This window comes from Artibeus jamaicensis, unplaced genomic scaffold (genome assembly GCF_021234435.1).
Source record: "Artibeus jamaicensis isolate MK-2021 breed Jamaican fruit bat unplaced genomic scaffold, CSHL_Jam_final contig_1015, whole genome shotgun sequence".
Classification (NCBI taxonomy): domain Eukaryota; kingdom Metazoa; phylum Chordata; class Mammalia; order Chiroptera; family Phyllostomidae; genus Artibeus; species Artibeus jamaicensis.
The window spans coordinates 16,664,698-16,681,176 of NW_026521194.1; the positions used below are offsets into that span (position 1 = coordinate 16,664,698).

The following is a 16,479-nucleotide window of genomic DNA, read 5'->3' on the forward strand; positions in this document are numbered from 1 at the left end:
CCATTCACTCACGGTGATGTTTATGTTAACCCAAGTTGACTAAATTGCCCATTTATCAAAATGGCCACATCGCCTTCTAGAATTAAAGCCAAAAGGGAAAGACCAATTTTTAGTGATTCTAGTTATTCCACCAACTTGTTCCTGAAACAGCTGTGTCCAATGTGCCTTCTCCACACTTTTACCCTTTGGCCACTCACACTTGTCAGCGTTTCTTAGCAGCCAGTGTATTACCGTGGGGTGCAAACTATCGCACAGCGACCCGTGATGTGATTGACACACACGCACACGTTTCGTCCTTCTAAACTAAACCAGATCACTGATCAGTAATTTATCAGCAAGGGGTAAGATCCGACCTTAGGTACTGAAGTAAGGTGCAGGACAATACGGCGAAACTATCAGGATTTACTGAGTATTGCTCAAGCTGAGTGGCTAGGATGTTAGCTGTAAAGAGATCTTTAGAGAATTTTGTATATTTCTCATGAAATGTAAGTCTGAAAGTAGCATTTTAAAGTCAAATTATGTGGCTTGTTTCAAGTCCCCCTCCTTAAAAGACAATTCTAGTTCCTGTTCTTCCATATTCTGACCTGTTTAATTGCTTGAAATCCTCAAATAACTCACATTCTGATCTATATTTTACTGTAATTCCTTTCTCTCTCGTATGTTTTACCTAATTTTATCTTCCAATGTGCTTTTCCCTCTTGGCACAATGATAAACTATTCAAACGTGCCATCTAATGTACCATGCCACTGAGTTAGTACTGCAGCCAATGATTCTAAGTGTAATTAGTGACCTTTAGGTTGAAAAGAGTGTAAGACAAATTATTACATCTTAGAGGCAAGGGTCAAACCAACTACGGAAATGCTTTAAGACCTCACTATCAGAGCTGATTGGATACATGTGAGTAAAGCAGAGACATAATGCTATGTGAACAGAGAGAAGAGTTACAAACACACTCGCCATGTTTTACTTAAAATAGGGTTTATTAGCTTTTCTTTTAATATAAACATCAGGAAGAAAAACCACATAAGTTGTAGCATTCTTTTCAAAATAAAACTGCAATCAATACTTAAATCTCCAAGCTGTGAACTTCATAAACAATGTTTTTTATTTGAGGTGGTAGATTGTAGTATTTTATATACCATTATTTTTTGTTTGCCTTTTAAAAGTGACGGAACCCATAGTACTCGATATAATACGAAGCACTGTATATTGAGAAAAAGTATTCCTTGGCCCAGAAATGCTTTGTTTATAAGCAAAATTCCTAGGAACACATTTGAGAAGGTAGGTAAAAGAAAGATTTCACATAGTTGAGAATATTTTTAAAAATATTTCAAGTTTAGGTGACATTTTACCAATCTTCGAAAAGACTGATTACTCAACTCCCTGCCCAAAGCCTGGGGTAAGGGGTCCTAAATTTGTGTTTCCTCGTAAATAGCAAGACTGAATTGGGACCCCTACAGCCGAGTCAACGTGTAGGGTAGAAGAGCTATTATTTCCTATCACCTGCTTTCAAAACACTATTTGTTGGGTCCACTTCCTTTAAATGTATTACATGTCAATTAACACTGCTCCTCATAATCTTCCTTTCCCAAATCCAGAAAAACACTTTGATGATCAAAGCAGGTATACAGCATAGCTTGCAAATAACTATTTTTAATTATTTATTTTTGGCGAATTGTTTATGTTATTTGGATTTACATTTCTATTTCTTCTGTGAAATTTTTTCTAATTTATTATACTGAAGTTTCCTTGTAATGTTATTCTTGCAGGTCCAAAATTATGTGTCCTAAAAGATTAGAACTTAAACCATTAAGAACCTTATATCAAAATAGACCTATCATGTTTTAACCTTGGGAGAAAACAAATGTTACCATCCGTGTTCAGTGCAGAGTTATTCACAGTAGCCAAGATTTGGAAGCAGCCCAACTGCCCATCAACAGATGCGTGGGTAAAGAAGCTGTGGTACATTTACACAATGGAATACTACTTGGCAGTAAAAAAGGGAAATTTACCCTTTGTGACAGCATGGATGGATCTCGAGAGCATTATGCTAAGTGAAATAAGCCAGTCAGAAAAAGACAAATACCGTATGATCTCACACCATATGTGGAATCTAATGAACAAAATGCACTAATAAGCTTGGCGACAGCAGGCGGACAGCTGTGGGGGCAGGGGCAGCGCCGAAGGACTGGGAGGGGAGGGGCTGAGCAAAAAAGAGAAAAGAAGAAAAATAAATAAAAAGCAATAAAATAACCTATATGATGACTTGCAAAGATTTATTTTAAAAGAGGAAGGCATTTCTGTGGAGACACAAGGTGTCTCCTAAAGTCCCAGTGCGATTTTAAGTTTTGGCACTTGTAGTATAAATGCTACAGACTTTAACATCTGAAAATTTAAATGTCTCTTAAACATTTAATCTTTTAATTTCTTGTTTCAGCTCCCTCTTGAAGATGGCAAAGACTGGCTGAAACTGTCATTTTAACAATTTACAAAACTAAGTTCACAAGAAATAGAAATGTAAGCTTCCACGTGATGTTCCTTTGTGAGTGGGTGGCTGCTCCTTCCCCAGCAGCACCTGGGGGGGCGCAGGCACGTGACGCCGCACTCGGGGAACACCTATTTTGTCACCTGCTTGTTATCACTGGACCAGCACATTGGTTGGAATTATGGAAATATCTATTGATACATTTATTTAACAAAGAAATACAACAGAAAATGAGAAGCATCCTTATAGGTTATTTTTTAAATCCCAATATAGTTCTTAAGATATGTAGCATGGACCCACTGAAAGTAGATAATCAATGACTGAAATTTTCTCTTATCCCAAACATGCCAATATGCTCATAAGTAGTGCTTGCAAAGAATTTGAATGGCAAGTGTTATTCAGCAGCTTTTTGGTTTAAACTGATGGCCAATAATAAGCTAGCAGCTTCTAGGGTGTAGTAGGAAGAACCCTTCAATGCCTAACAGTGCTGCACAGTCTGTCGCTCAGTGGCTTTACGGGTTGTGAGGAGCCCCCCCCCCCCGCATTTTAACAGTAATACTGCACTGACTGAGGGAATGTGCAGCAACAATGGGGGAGGGGGTTCTGCTTTCTTTCTTGGAGGGGGCAGTTCAGAAAAACAGGAAAGACATAAAAGTTATATATGGTTAGTGTCTTTCAAGTCTCAAAATTTAAACTTCAATAAAAAACCCTCACATAGTTCACAGTTATCAGCCTACATTGTAAGCAAATATCTGTGTGTGGGTTGGGAGCTATTGCTTGGAGTGGCTTTTGTAACTCATTTAGTAAAGGACAAACAGTGTGTTGCACTGACAAGGTCCCATTCTTTCCCACAAGCATAGTACTTGCTGTCCACGAGGCTCTTCAGTCTGATGTCTGTCTTACTGGCTCTGCTGGTTCTTGGGCAGGAGAGATGGTATTTCTCGAGTCCTCCCAGGTGAGGGACTAACTCCGCTGGTGTCTGAGCAGGTGAGGTGGTACTGTCCCAGTCCTCGTAGATCAGGGGCTCATGATGTTACAACCCCTCACTTCTCCCTTAAGACAGGATGGCTTTAGAACGCTGAATACCAATAAAATTATCAGCACTGAGAGACCTTCTCATGGCAGCTCTGCACAGGTCTTTGTCTTCACACAATCTGGAAATGGCCTAGAAAAGGAAATCAAACAGAACACGGGTACAATTAAAGAAAACGGAGGTTCCAATCTTTTAAAAAAAGCGTCACCTTTAAGCCATACATTCTCTCTTTTCTATGTAGTTCACAGTTTCTGCTGCTTTGGGTAGCTGAGGTCTACACTGCCAGGTTTGGGGGCTGCCATCCTGCTAATTCACTGAGGTAAGTCCTTTAGGGGCTACAATTGGATTGCTAGGGCAGAGGGGAACTTAGACTTATCTAAAAATGGGTTCCCAAAGATCAAGGGTGTTAATAAAATCCTAACAGCAGTATTACCCATTGCCTCCATTCCTTAAACATAATGAACACAGACTCGGGCAAAACTGGTGTTTATTCAGCTATTCAAATTCCATCCAATCTTCATTAGCTATTATATACTTTGGGCAAATTTGTTTTAATTTTTAAAGATTTTTATTTATTTTCAGAGAGAGGGGAAGGGAAGGAGAAAGAAAGGGAGGGAAACATCAATGTGTGGTTGCCTCTCACATGTCCCCTACTGGGGAGCTGGCCTGCAACCCAGGTGTGTGCCCCGACTGGGAATTGAACCCATGACTCTTTGGTTCACAGGCTGGCACTCAGTCCGCTGAGCCACAGCAGCCAGGGCTACTTTTAAACAAATTTTAGTGAGGCAGGCATGTGCTGTAGTTTATTGGATGGTAGGAATGGTAGGAAAAGTCTACTGACTGAAGCATGCCGAGGAACTATTTTACTTGCACATTAATTATGGTTGAAAACATCTTATTCTAAAGTACCGCCAAGGTACCACACAAAGTGTCCATTTCAGTTGTGAACAATTGTGTATACTCATCAGAAATCATAAGCCATAAATTACTTTGTCTCGTGTACTTTACCATTTCCATGAAAAACCCATGTACTTCCTACCCCTAGTACTTGAAACACACAGTATATAGTCTAGGGATACTATATGTTTCTCAAGGTTAGCCAGTAGTGCTTTGTCTGATAAACTCATGGGACTGAACCAAAATACACCCAGAAAAGACATGACTTTGCAAAGTGAATTAAGAACGGAAAGTAGATTATGTATGTAGATATGATTAGTGATACAGTTGCAAGAAATTCATGTATGGTTCTAAGGAAGGGTGGAAAGGAAAACCATTAGCAGACTAAGTCTGATTTAGAATGTTCTGAATTATGGTCCCAGAAGAGACCTGCAGTTTTTCTTGTTGTTGCTGACAACATGGGGCCCTTGTGGAAACCACGAAAGACACTGGACACACGATGTGAACAGGTTAACAAGCTCTCCTTCAATCTGTTCATTTAAAAAAGCTTTCTACACTGTAAGCACTTAGTAAAATTTACCCACAGGTGTGGGCTTTGGTGACTGACGGAACCCTGTTCAGGGTCCCACAGCTTTACCTCTAGGTTCTGTGCTCTTTCTTTGCTAAGAGGTGCAAAACAAAAAGGCAGGTTGTTGTCGTCTGCTAAGGAGCGAAGGTCAAAGTAGTATTTGGCATAAACACTGGCAGGAACATTAATATTAAACTGAAGGAGCTCCAGAAAATGCCTTTCCATCTCATTCCTGAGGGGAGAGGAGGAGACAAAACCAACACAGGACAATTTTAGTCAACTGGTTTACCTTCAAAAGTGTCATTCTGAACTATGAAGATGGCTCGAAATTTTGTTCTGAAACAAATAAAGGCTACTGAGCTACATTATACACTAATATCCGAAACCAGGCACGGCTCCTTGCGGTCCTTTCTGCATCCCAGCACTCTGAGTTCGGGACAAGGCGAGGAGGTTACAGCCCGCGGGGCACCGGCGCTGCCGACTCGCGCTCACTCTCCAGAGTTCCATTAGTGCAGCTGTTCGATTCATGCCCCTCGCGCACTCGCGAGGCCCCACTATAGTGATCAGATGAAAGGAGGGATGTGTGCTGTTTATTAGCTCTGAAGAACTTGCGGACATTTTCACCAGACCGATAACAGGAAGGGGCTTATTGAAGTAGAGACGCACCAACAAAAGGAGTGGGCACATCACCACGGCAACAAATGGATGCATCGAGAGCCACCGCTATTATCCCCGAGGGGGAAAACTCTTGAGGCAGCAAGGATTCATCTCAAATAAATAAATAAATAAGCCACATTTGATGGAAAAGGGAACCCTTCCCTGTGCCCCAGTACACGGGGCTAAAGTCAGAGGGGGTAACACAAGTTTCTGTTCACCTTAATCTCCCTGGGGTGAGAAACTATCACTATGACAGGACAAGATGCGCTTTTTAAACTGGAAGGCAGAAAGATTAAAGACAGATATCCTGTCCGGACTGAACCCACTCTATGATATGACCTTTGATAGAGCTCTGGACTCAAACTCCAACAGTGTTCCTCCCGGGTTGGAAATGCAACCCAGAGATGCTCAGCATCCACCATCCCTTGCTACAGAGAAGGGGGACAGCCACAGGGGTGAGCTCAGTACACACAGTGGGAACAGCAAGTTGGGAGCTGTCCTTTGCTATGTGATCACAGTGCCGTCACCTGCCAAGTGTTTAAATATAAAATTAGAGTAAATTATGCTACTTTCACTGGAATCCTTTGAAAGAGTTAATTAATGTAAAAATGATAATAGCTGAACAAACATGAGAGGCTTATTTTCTAACATATTTGTTTTTTTAGTTTTAAAGTTTTAATATTTTGCCCATGAATTAGGTCAACAAAGGCTGTTCTCCTGTATGGAAAGCAGTCAGAACATGAGCAGAGATGAGATGTTCTCATTTGTTGAACTTTAAACCCAACTGAACTGACTTCCAAAATGACCTCCAAAATTCATTTCCTATTCATATGGCCATAAGTCTATAGAAATGTAAATCAGATAATGTTGTGATAACCAGCTAATCAGGACTTAATTTACTACAGGAATAAATGCACTTCACTACCCCTTTTATATTTTCTCAACTAATACATTTTAATTGTGTGGAAATACAGTACTTCATAGGATTAACATGTCTATTAATAGAGATTTAATCACAGAAGAAAAGCAGTATGCCTACAGAATATGCATTTTTCTGGGGGTTTTTGTTGGTTTTTCAATGGCTAGATGGCTGAATAGCATACAATCTACAGGCACAGCAAATTTTCTGAATAGCAGCTGCTCAGTTTAACCTATTCTTTTGAAGGGAAATATATTCTAAAAAGATACATAGATGTTGGAAAGTTTTAAGAAAAAGCTGATAGACACTAATTTTTCAATTGAGCCTCAAAATGAGAACATTACAAATAGTCAACAGCAGGGGGATGAAACCAATAGATACTAAACACTGTTGTAACGCCTTCCAGTTTCCAAAGAGCATCAACAAAAGCTCCTGGTGTTTCTCTGTTCCTACGCAAAAAGCATGTTTACAACTAGGCTTCCTGTAGCTCTCTGAGGTTACAACGAAAACGAGAGCCCCAGCCAGCTCGGTTGCAGTTTTGAGAATATTTCAGCTGCCATCATGGCAGGGCTGGTGTTCACGATTACAAACCTTCTTCCCCTCTAGGGACCAGTTTGAAGACTCACGACAGTGGTTATCAAAGTCACTTTAGGTTCTGCAGCTTCCAAAAGTACTTCCATTTGTTTCGAATTCATCATTTGCTGTCACAGTTTGCTAAGATGGCTACCAGCAACATCCCCATTACTCTCAGTGTACACTACTGTCAACGCAGACATTTGCACCAAAAGCCACTTTGACAGCTACTGACAATCACTAGTCCCTTCTCTTGGTCACAGTATCCTCACTTCAGTTGTAAATATGCACTTGGTAATTCTGAGTAAGTCTCATCTAGAATAACGAGCAAAGGAAACAAACAAACTCTAGCCACTACCTCCCACGATCTTGCTCTTCCCATACTGCTCATCACCAAGAGGTGCTCTTTCCCGTTTCTTAAATGCCACCCGCCAAGACATTTCCGCCGTCGAGCGGGCAGCTTGAGAGTCTTCGGGTAAATACCTCTTTGGCTCATCCCAACTACCACCCGTAAGGCCCCCCACAGAGTTAGCATGACCAGATGGAGTGCCCTTGTTAGAGTTTCACTCGCACGTTGGCGAGCCACCTATGAGGAGCGCCCTTGTGGTTAACCTGCTGCGCCCTACAATGCACTGCTGTGGTTGCTGAGTGACCCAGGAAACTGGAGTGGGATGGGCACTGGCTGATGCCCAATGATGCTTCTCCAACTGCCTGAGAGGTAGGCGCTTCCTAACTCAACACTTATTTTGAAACATGTGCAATTCTCTTAAATGGGCAGGAGAGAACACAGGGTTGAAACCTTTGTATGTGGCTAATTCTGTTCTTATTAAAAATTTTTTAAAATTCATTTTGAGAGAGGGAGGAGGAAGAGAGGGAGACAGACATCAATCGGTTGTCTCTTGCATGTGCCCTGCCCAGGGACCAAACCCACAACCCAGGCACATGCCCTGACTGGGCATTGAACCAGCGACCTTTTGCTTTGAGGGATGATGCCCAACCAACTGACCCACACTGGTCAGGACAATGGCTAATTTTCTATCATGGCTTCTTATTTTTTTTTCCATTTCACTTATTTATGCATTCATTTAGTTGATTCTTATATGTGCCCTGACCAGGAATCAATCTTGCAACCTTGGCTTATCAGAATGCTGCTACAACCAACTAAGCTACCTGGCCAAGGCTGTTCATACTTTCTTTAACAACAGAACTTCATATAAAAAAAAACAAAACGGTGAAAGTAAATATACCATATGTGACTCAGATTTAAGCTACAAATCCTCAATAACCTAGCACTTCTAAGATCTTAACAGTAGCCAAACATTTATTTCAAGAGCCAGATGTATGCCCCTTACAAATGGACTGAAACTAGTAGATGCTTTAAGGAAAGCCATTAAGATACGTACTGTACTGTTGTTCTGATAGTGAACTTGTAAAATGTTTGCCAAAAACCACCACATCCAGACCTACTTAATGATGAGGAATATGAATTGGTACACTGAAGATGGATAGAAAGAAGTATGTAATTTTATGCCTATTTCAGTTCTCTGCACAAAGTAAGCTTTACAAATATTTCTTAACATATAAGCTTTATGGGGGCAAATGAGGGCACTGGAACATGGTTAGAAAGTTCACCAAAACCTTTCGAACTCACATGTCCTCAACTGTAATGTCCTTGAGAATCTGGCAGTAGTCCACATTCCACACGGCCTGATCGTCCCAGACCTTGGAGGCAAGAAGAACGGCTCCCAGAACAATTCTTTTCCAGTTAGTGGGACAAATGTCGATCTCAGCATAAGTTAAAAGCCTTTCTAAGTAAACCTGCAAAAGTAGAGCACTGGTCTTTGAATTTAGTTCAGTTTAAGTGCTGTGATAAGAACTGTTAGCAATGACAGATTTCATCTGTTTATTTACATGCCTCTTATTTTTAGGTTCTGCAGAGATGGGTTGGCCAGACAAAGCCAGAGGCCAAGTCACAGATGCAGATCAGATACCTCAGTTGTCTACTTTGCCCATGTGAATTTCCAGCCCAGTTTTTGGTCACGGGAAAGAACATGCATCTTAGCAAAGGTCATCCAGAAGAAACACACTGTGTTATTACCTCTCCACTTATAAAAAACAGCACATACAGGCCCAGTGCAAATTCAACTAGTTCAATACCTGAGTGCCTACCACACGCAATGTCTCCTACCTGGATGGTAGTTAATCGAGGATTTTCATAATACTTGAGTACGTAAATCTCTGGTAATACCAAGCACATTTATAACCCTTTCACAGTAACTAGGTCCTTGTCTGGCAGGCACTGAAGATAAAAACTGGTGGTCAATGGAGCCTCCCAGTGGCTGCTGCGTGCGCAGCAGGGCAGGCAGCACAAACAGGTGTACGAAGAGGCTGGGCCGTACAGCTGTGGAGTATTCCCGTCTTAGTGCCTCCATGAGAACACGCATGCGTACAAAGGGCAGTCCCTCTCATAACCCCTGATGTTCGCTGCTCCATTATCACTTTATGAAATCTAGTTCTGTCTCACAGAATCTGAAGCTCTGGGTCAACTCTGGTAGTAACAGAACTCCCTGGTTCTCTAAACCTGCCAGGTTAGCTTGTGGGATTTCACGATTTCTTTTACATGTATTAAATCGTCTATTCTACAAAGAACTGGGCGAAGTTAACAGCTGAGTAAAGATTATAGAGATAAGCTGTGATTTGTTGGTACCTCAACAGGTGCTTTGTAGAAGAGTATATATGCCATTTGACAGAGAAGAAAGTCCAATTTTAAAGAGTATGTTTACTGTCTGAAGGTTATCAGATTGACAACTGAGATTTGCCAAGGTTCTCCAAACTCAACTGTGTTTTCAAGAACAAATGATTATTAAATATTATGTGTTCTTAGTGAAACTTTATGCCCATTACCCAAAACTCAATGCTCTCAAGTCTCCTACTCTCTACTTCCTAGAAATCAGAGGCACTTACACAACACCAGCATTTTCTCCACTTCCTGTCATCTTCACTGGCAAACTTGGTACGTGACACTCCTCATTCATTCATTGCCCTTGCCCTCTTGTGTCAGTGGGGTTGTGATTTCTCTTCCCACTGAGGCTAATCATGAAGTCAATTCCATCCACTTCTGCAGAACTTCCCAGATTACCCCTTTGAAGAATCCTCTGCCAGAGAGTCTCCCCAACGTGACGTGCCAATGCTGCTCCCACCGCACCCTCCGTGCCCCTGGGATGCTTCCTCTGGTTTTTCTCACAGGAAATGCCCAGATGCTTCCTCTCATCTCCCATTCTCCCCATAACCCACTTTGGCCTGCCCCCTGCCACTGTACTGAAACTACTACTATGCTAAGGTGCCTTCATCGTTCATACCAGAGCTCTTCATCCCAACTCTCTACTACTCAGGCTTTCCTGACAAACATAAAGGGCACTGCCACTTACTGAGTTGCTGGGGCAAAACCCCCCATTTGAGTTAGCCTGCTGGAATCTGCTAGCAGTTCTTATTTCTACCTGTCACTGGTAACCTGACCACACTTTCTATTCTATCTGTCCCTTCTCACCTGCATCACTGTTATGGCCTCCTGACTGCCCAGCCTCCCAACTCCAGTCCATTCCCCCAAAGCAGCCAGGATAGCCTCTTTAATAGGAGCACTTCACTGCCCTGCTTGATGTCCACCAAAGGTTCCCCATCACACAAAAATTTAACTTATTCCCACGGCCTGCAAGCTACAGGGCCCTGTAAGACAGGACACTACCCTTCTGTGCCACCACGTCCCACACCCCTCTCTTCATTTCCCACTACTCTGACTACACTGGCCACCCTCACTGTTGCTTGAAAACACAAGGCACATTGTGCACTCATCTCAGAATCCTGCACTTGTCCCCTCTGCCTGTAACACCAGAGCTCCCTGTCTTCCTCAGTGTAGTCAGGACATGGTTCAAATGCTACCTCTTTAAAGAGGCTGTTCCTGATCACTCTATGTAAAGCAGTAAGCCCCTGTAATCACTTTACCACTCCACCCTGCTTTATCTTCTTGTAAAAAACACTAACTGGAAAACACAGGTCTTCCTCATAGAATATAAACTCCATCAAGCAAGAACTTTGTTGAACCTGTTCTCTCCTCCCCCCTCAGCACTTAAATCTGTAAGCACTACCAGCAATTAGGAGACAAGTCCCCAGGAGTGGCTAGAATGGTGGGAAAACCAGGAGAGGATGAGCAAAGAAAAGCCAAGGTAAGTGAGCTTCAAGAGAGAGTGGTCAAAATGCTAAATGCTGCCAAGAAGTTACTCATTCCATAAATATCCACTGAATACCTACTCTTTGTCACGGTTCTATCTTCTGTCCACTTTTGAATCATGTGTTTTCTCTGCATTTGAACCACTACTCTTTTAATTCTTAATGCTCTAATTCCACCCACTGCAGTGATTACCGGACACTGCCACACTGCTGCTGCAGGTGCACCAAGCTTAACGTGTCTACAAAGAACTCCCCCTCTTCCCACCCAGATGCTTGCTCGCCCTCCTGTACTAGCCAGTGCTCCGTCTGGAAGTGGCACTCCTGCCTTTCTCCAGCAAGCGCTGAGCACTCCGAACAGCTGGTCAGCTCCATGAAAAAGCCTGTGTCTGATCCAGTGCCCACTGCAGGGGCATGAGCTTCCTCTCCAAAATGTTAGCTGGATGCTAAAGGAGGAGGCACTGACCTAAGTATTCTTTTCCTCCAGACCATGCCATCGACTCTTCCCTTTAGATTTGCTGCAGGGAGGAGTAATACAATTTTAACCAATTCTCACTAGAATAGGACTTATTATTCTAAATGATGAGATCTTACCATAGGAAATCTGTATGGGTGACACAAAAGTCCTGACCCAGCTATAGCTCAGCAGGCGACTAGCAAAGTCTTTTGGGTACTACTGGCTATAATCCTGGGCAACCTCACCGGCACAAGAAAACAGACGGCTTGGATTACCACCCATCATCCGAGGAACAGAAAATTTAAGCTATGGTTTTCACTCAAGACACACATTAGAACTGCCTGAGGAATTCAGCCTGGGACTCAGAACTACACTCAGCCTATGGCCCAGATGGCTCGGCTACTGCCCCCACCCTACCCGACCAGCACACCTGCTGCCTTTAAAAGCAACCATTTGTGATGAGAACAGCGATGGCAACGTTTCAAATCACAACAATTCTTAAGCTCAGATGTGTGTATTTTACTTCCTTTGATAGGTTTCTCTTAATAAAGTTCTTTGACGTGAACAACAGGACCACACCCTGTGTACAAGGCAGAGGGAAATGCTTTGTGAAGGAAGAGCGACCTTACCAAAGTTACTATGGCACACTCAGCTGTCAGCTGGGCGGCACTGAAAAGCGTACGAACAAATCTGTAAATAAACTTGTGCTCCGGGTCATGCTTAAAGTATTCCTCTGGAATTGTTTCTCGCTGAAAGGAGAAAAAATGCACTGTAAGTATCCACTGAAGAAAAGTAAAGGATTATTGTGATAGCAGTCTCCTAGTTGTGCTCACATGCCCCTTAAAACAGGCTTTACTGGGTGTCATGTCTACCAGTCTTTGAAATTTATAAACAATGGGATCTTCAAAAACAATAGTGGTTCAATACTCACCACCATTCATTATGGCAAATAGAGGCATAGCCTCAAAAAATTTACGCGTGTTCCTTTCTACCTTCCCGCTATAGAATTCTATCTACGCATAAGCTATTGTTAGGCTCCGAAGTCTTGATCTCCATGACACACTTCTCTGCAACCAATTCTGAAATCCATGTTCAGTTCCCTGTAACTGTTTAAGACTCCAAGGTGGTGCTGTGTTACACAGGCGCCCCCAGCCACATATTGCTACACAGTATCCGAAGTGAATTCGCAAGTTTGCGTCATATTAATTTTCTTCATAGAGATGGTAATGTATCTATCGACTTTCTTTACAAGTATTTATATCATTTGATGCTCCTGAAAACCATCTTACAAAGGTACATTTTCTGTTTTGGGGGTATGTTTATTTAGCTTAGCTTACTAATTATACAAGCTGCAACTCAGTACTGACATAGCCCTTTTACAACATTCCTTTTGTAAAATAATTAGATACAACAAGGGGTGGGGAAGGATAGTTAAAGAAAGATGATTTGGACTCCAATTTAGAGGAAGTAATTTTCTTGTAGTAATTGATTTCAAACAAATCAGCATGAAATAAACACAGCTGTATGAGAGAAAAAATATAACCTCAATAAAACTGACACTTACTGTGAGTGGATGTGATCTCTCATCAAAAATATCCAAGGATCTATTTGCATCTCTAAAAAATAAAAACGTGTTTTTAAAAAAGACTAATTCAGAAAATTGTTAACACCTTAGGAACACATCTGCTGAGAGTAGAGATGAGGTGGCGGGAGAAGCTTAACCTTCAACAAAGCATTTTACAAGTTCTGCTCTTGCGTCCGTAAGACAGCTTCCTAGGCTCTTTACTCAGCACATCAAATTCTGCGAAATCTTTTCTCCAAAGACCAGCCAGAGGTGCCTTTATAAGCATTGACTCTCCCTAACAAAGTATATCTCCACTTCTCTAACCACTGCATTTGAACCACTACTCTTTTAATTCTTAATGCTGAGGAACTGTTCTAACCTCACATTGGAACACACCAGAATGTTTTATAAAGCATTAGTAGGAGGCAAGAATGTCTTCAGAATTTTAATTCATGTGGAATATGAGATTCGTGTTTTTCTTTGTTTTTTTCCCTTAATTTAGTTTCCTACGATATATTCCTATTACATATCTCTTCGTGTCTTTCAAATAGTTTGAGTTCAAAACTTGCCTTTTTATTTTACAAGTGACCAGCCTTTTGGTTTAAAAGTTCACCACCTAATACACTCTGCTCATTTAAACAGTTCTCCAAGTATGTTCTGGCGGCCTCCTGGTTCCCCAGGGGTGTCCAACCCGCAGCCCAGGACAGCTATGAATGTGGCCCAACACAAAATCGTAAATTTACTTAAAACCTTTTTTCTGCTCATCAGTTTTTGTTAGTGTTTGTGTATTTAATGCATGGCCCAAGACAACTCTTCTTCTTCCAGTGTGGCTCAGAGACGCCAAAAGGTTGGACATCACTATGGGCCTAGACCCTTTTCAGGAGGCCCATGAGGCCAAACTGCTTTTACAGGAATCTTAAAGCATCGCCTGCTTTTATACTGACACAGCAATGACGGCTGTGTAAAAGCAAGAGTAAATTCTGAGCATGAATCACGGCTGTGGTACCACACTGTTGTAGGAGTCATTCTCTTCTTCGTGGCCTCTTGCAGTTGAAAAAAAAGTCTGGTTTACTTAATAACAGCCTTGATAAAGCAGTAAAAATTGAGTGTCGTTAAACCTTGCCCCTGCCTTTCACACTCAGAATAAGTGGGAAGCACGCAGATTGCTGTTGCACACTGAGATGCAGCCGTGTTACAGAAAAGCACTTCGACTTAACTGTGAGCTGAAGAAGGCACTTTTTTCCATAGAATAACATCTTTATCTGATAGTATAACGTCATGCTCTCAAAAACAAAAAGCAAGCCTGTCACTTTAAAAAAAACTTGTATATTTGTTGCCATGACACAATTCAAGCTATCAAGCTAAACATCGGTATCTGGGAAAACTTGTACTTCTTTTTGTGAACTTGACAGCTTTTCAATACTTAAAACACTTTTTTGATAAGACTGGTGGTGATCCTAACAAGTTTCCAACACTTCATAAAGAAATGTAAACCAATACTTCCCAAATGACCGATGTATAATATCCCTGCAAAATTATGTACAAGATCTATTAAGCATACAAGATAGATCAATGGGTATTAATTTAACAGAGTACCTACTGTAAGTTCATGGATATGATTTTAAATTCCACTGTAACTCATTTAAGAAGCCAGCGGTTGTGCACTTTTTGGTATAGTATCAAAGAATATCCACAATTATCTAAAGGCTTTAGAAAACACCTTTTTTCCAGTCATATATAGCTACAGGAGACTGGGATTTCATATTGTTTCTTCAAAACAAATGACTGAAATGAATCAGCTGTCTTCTATTAGGGATGATATTACAGAGATTTGCAAAAAAGTAAATAAACACACTTTCCACTCAAATTTTTTATTGTGAAAAATAATATTTTTCATAAAAAATTATGTTAATACTATGGTTCTCAGTCATGGGTGATTTTTGTCCCCCAGGGGACATCTCGCCACGGCTGGAGAGAAGTTTGTCGTCACAACATGCAGTGAGGAGAGGGTGCTCTCAGCCCTTGTGAACACAGGGCAGAGGCCAGGGATGCTGCTAAATATCTTATGATGCACAACACAATCCACCGCCACAGAGAATTATCTAATTCAAAACTGTAAGAGTGCTATAAAAACTGTTTTAACATACAAGGGACTTATTTTTTAAATTCTCAATTTTAATTTCTAATACAAACAAATACTCACTGGGATCCACTGTAACAAGAGTCCTAAGGCAGAAACAAATGACTGGCTTCAATAATGTAATAAAAGCACTCTACGGCTTACTTCAATGTCTACAGTTACTACCTAACACTAAACGTCATATCTTATAAATTTAATAGCTAGAATAATAAGGCAGGTTTTAAAACTCACCTGTTCTTTATGTGGTAATATATCGCTAAGGTCACACTGTGGAGGAAAGAAAAATTGTAACATTGATTTTAATATGTTATGTCTGAAAACATATTTTAAAAGTGGTTTACAGTGGGGGAAGACCTTCCCAGCTGCCCAGTGGCCTTGACATCCTCTTTCAGAACAGCATTATATGGATACTTGCACCCCTGTCTTAGTTCTTTGGCTTTTAGCAAAAATAGGGGAACCAAAATGCTAAGCAACATGCTGTTAGAAGCCATGTTTGCTTGATTATTATAACATATGTTATCACATATTTCCTCTGTCATTCACCCTTCCACTCACAGAACTTTTATCCTGTACAAGTTATCTTTATTTGTACACATGCTTAAATTTAAGCCATAGAATAGTTTTTATGCTTTTTTTTTTAAGTTGTGAGGGTTGATCTATTTCAGTTGATCTATTTCAGTATCCACCTACCCACCCATTTCCTGTCATTTTCCTAAAGGTAAAGAAAGTGCTCTATACCAAATAAAATCATTTAAAATCACTTCTACACAATTATCAGAAAATTTAAAAGCAATAAGAACCCACAAAATCAACGGGTCTAGCTATCCTGAAATAAGCAGTGCTAACGATGTAGCATAATAGTGTAATATGTAATAAATTACTTCAAAATTAGTCTAAGTGAAATATTAATGAGCAGATATGTTAAGTCCTCAGAAACCATGAAAAATACTATATTCCTAAGTTA

General features: G+C 41.0%; 1 protein-coding gene across 3 annotated transcripts in view; it reads right to left on the bottom strand.

Moving 5' to 3' along the window:
- Positions 1-962: 962 nt before the first annotated feature.
- CCNYL1 (cyclin Y like 1) overlaps positions 963-16,479 on the bottom strand; it is a 34,088-nt gene continuing 18,571 nt past the window's right edge. For all 3 annotated transcript variants that reach the window (XM_037166008.2, XM_037166009.2, XM_037166010.2), the window contains 6 exons: positions 15,747-15,782; positions 13,376-13,427; positions 12,441-12,560; positions 8,785-8,951; positions 5,054-5,216; positions 963-3,651 (listed from right to left, as the gene is read on the bottom strand). In XM_037166008.2, the coding sequence (XP_037021903.1) occupies positions 3,541-3,651; positions 5,054-5,216; positions 8,785-8,951; positions 12,441-12,560; positions 13,376-13,427; positions 15,747-15,782 (649 nt within the window). In that variant the 3' untranslated portion in view covers positions 963-3,540. The remainder of the gene's footprint in view (positions 3,652-5,053; positions 5,217-8,784; positions 8,952-12,440; positions 12,561-13,375; positions 13,428-15,746; positions 15,783-16,479) is intronic.